At 38.3% G+C, this 2,434-nt stretch overlaps 1 protein-coding gene across 1 annotated transcript in view; it reads left to right on the plus strand.

Annotated features, from left to right (window-relative positions):
- LOC104491698 (spectrin beta chain, non-erythrocytic 5-like) overlaps positions 1–1,220 on the plus strand; it is a gene marked incomplete at its 3' end in the record, with an annotated part of 11,572 nt that extends 10,352 nt beyond the window's left edge. Inside the window, exons 7-8 of the mRNA XM_010134162.1 lie at positions 5–120; positions 1,082–1,220. Coding sequence (XP_010132464.1) covers positions 5–120; positions 1,082–1,220 — 255 coding nt within the window. The remainder of the gene's footprint in view (positions 1–4; positions 121–1,081) is intronic.
- Positions 1,221–2,434: the final 1,214 nt, after the last annotated feature.

Consider the following 2,434-nt stretch of genomic DNA (forward strand, 5'->3'; position numbering starts at 1 on the left):
GAAGCTGGAAGCCATTGTGGCGGATGTACTTCCCAGGAGGGAACGTTTCACAGCTTTGGATGAAATGGCCAAAGTCATCAGCCAGGAGAACTATCATGGCAAAGAACAAATCGTGAAGAAGTGAGTGACGATCATGAGACTTTGTAGTGGTGGAGGTTGAAATTAGTTGAAATTCTGTGGTGTGGTGAATGAAAATTGATTTGAGCTATGAACCACAGCTCTACTCTTCATGAATTGAACTGGCAGGAATTTCTTTGACCTATGAACAGTTTCAGCAGATAAGACAATTAATTCGTCTTCTTTATTTTTTTTTTTCTTCAAACCCTCAGACTGGTTTCTGGTGAAAAATAGTTTAAAGATATTTTCATTATATATGAAAATACTCGTTCTGTCAAAAATTCTTCCATCGAAAATGCTTAGAGGGATACATTTTTTTTTTCCAAATCAACACATTTCTCTTTTAATGTGTAATTTAGAGTAATATAGTTTAGTTAAGCCACAAAGTCTTCTAAGACTGACTCCAGTTTGGAGTAAATCTTGAGAAATTATGGCATCTCCATTTATCAATATAGCCTAATTTGGGAATGGCTAAGAATGCCATGCGAATAACTTCTCTTGTGGTATTTTGGTGCTTTTCTAAGTTGAGACAAAATCAGAAACCTGTGGGAAAAGCAAGAGAAACAGTTATAAAAGAGTAAAAAAACCTCTTTATGAGGTCAGATTGTGACTCATTACATGGTTTAGTTTATTTTTTTACTTTAAGCAGCCATTGAAGACCACTTCTGTTTTTTCCAAGCCTTTCCATTGTATCAAATGAAAGCAATGTGGGATGTCATGTACAAGGGTCTATTAAAAAAAAAAAAAAATTTCTAAAAAATCTACAACAATTGATGTGCTAGTCAAAATTTCTCTCCATGATCACGCTAATTAGATAACAACATTCCTTTGACCTGTTTTGTGATCATGGTCTGTCCTCTTGCACTAGTGGGAAGAGCTGTGTGTGTTCATTTATCTCCACTAAAGCTGCAAGCACTGAGAATCTCCCGGTGCTGCCCAAGTCTTTCTATTCCTTCCTTTATAGGCAAAACAGCATTTCAAAGCAATGGCAGGATCTTCTGGGTCAGCTGCAGAGACGACAACACTCCTTGGGCAAAATGCAGGAAATTCTGGGCCTCCTGAGAGACATCGATGCCATTACAGAAGAGCTGAAAGAGCTGCAGGTACTGAGCCCTCCCCGCCAACACACAGCTTGCACTGCTCCCACTCCTAAAAATGCCCCCATCTTCTAGGGACTGCTTCATGACAACAGAAGTCTATCAGCTGTGTTAAAAACACACTGTTTTTACTTAGATGAGTAACTGTGCAAGTGTAAAAGCAAAAGTGGAATGAAACAGCCTCCTGTTCCCATTCCACATAATTCTTGTGAATTACCTTCTGGAAGCACCTACAGGGATCATACAGGTGGGGACTAGCTCAGCTTTATGTCTGGCTTTAATGCCCAGTTCTTGCTTTCAGCAAGAACTTCCAAGTGTTACCAGAGTGTCAAAGGCCAAAGTCTTCTCTTCCACAAGGGAGTAACTGGATTCATATTAATTTTGTAATGGCAAGAAATATGTGTGCATCCTTCAGTTTTACCTTTCTTATTTAAAGACAGAGAAATCTTTATGACTACAGGATGTCTTGTACCTAAGTTGAGAGAGTCAATGTGCCAAATGAAGTTGTGAATTTCAAATGAAAAATAAGAGCTAGCTGTATGTTACTAATCTTTCTGTCCTGGTGTTAGTAAGCAAAGAACGTTTAATGGTAATAATGTTGTTGGAACCATGATAGCCTGAGGAAGATTGGTAAGGAAAGAAAACATCCTACAATAGAATAATTGTATCCATTGGTAGAATTAGAAAGAGGACAGACTTTTAAGCACTTGATACCTTCATCAGCCACCAACTAAATACTGTGAAGTACTTATTTGCATTGTTTAGCAAGTTCCTCAAACAAAACACCACTGCAGTCAAAATGTACCATAAAATGGGATCCCGTATAATTCTCCAGACGCAAACTGTGAATCAATCTGCCTACAGATGGGTGTTTAGCAAAGGGCTATTCCTTGCACTCACGAATTCTGAGACCTTGAGTACTTAATCAATGTAAACAAGATAGATGTGAAAACAGATGCTTATTTGAAAAGAACAGTACTTGCACTGCAGTAGATAGAAGCTCTGGACTGTTGCCATTAGCTCGTGAAATTGCAATAAAAGTGTGATTCCTGTAATCAAACAGCTTTTCAGCTTTACCTAGCTGATGTAGTTCTTCTACATTTAGAAGCTATGAGAGTCAACATGAACCTTCGAAGTGTGATTCCTGTAATCAGACAGCTTGTCAGCTTTACCTAGCTGACGTAGTTCTTTTAGAAGCTATGAGAGTCAACATGAACCTT

The sequence above is a fragment of the Buceros rhinoceros genome, unplaced genomic scaffold (assembly GCF_000710305.1).
Source record: "Buceros rhinoceros silvestris isolate BGI_N320 unplaced genomic scaffold, ASM71030v1 scaffold13334, whole genome shotgun sequence".
NCBI lineage: Eukaryota > Metazoa > Chordata > Aves > Bucerotiformes > Bucerotidae > Buceros > Buceros rhinoceros.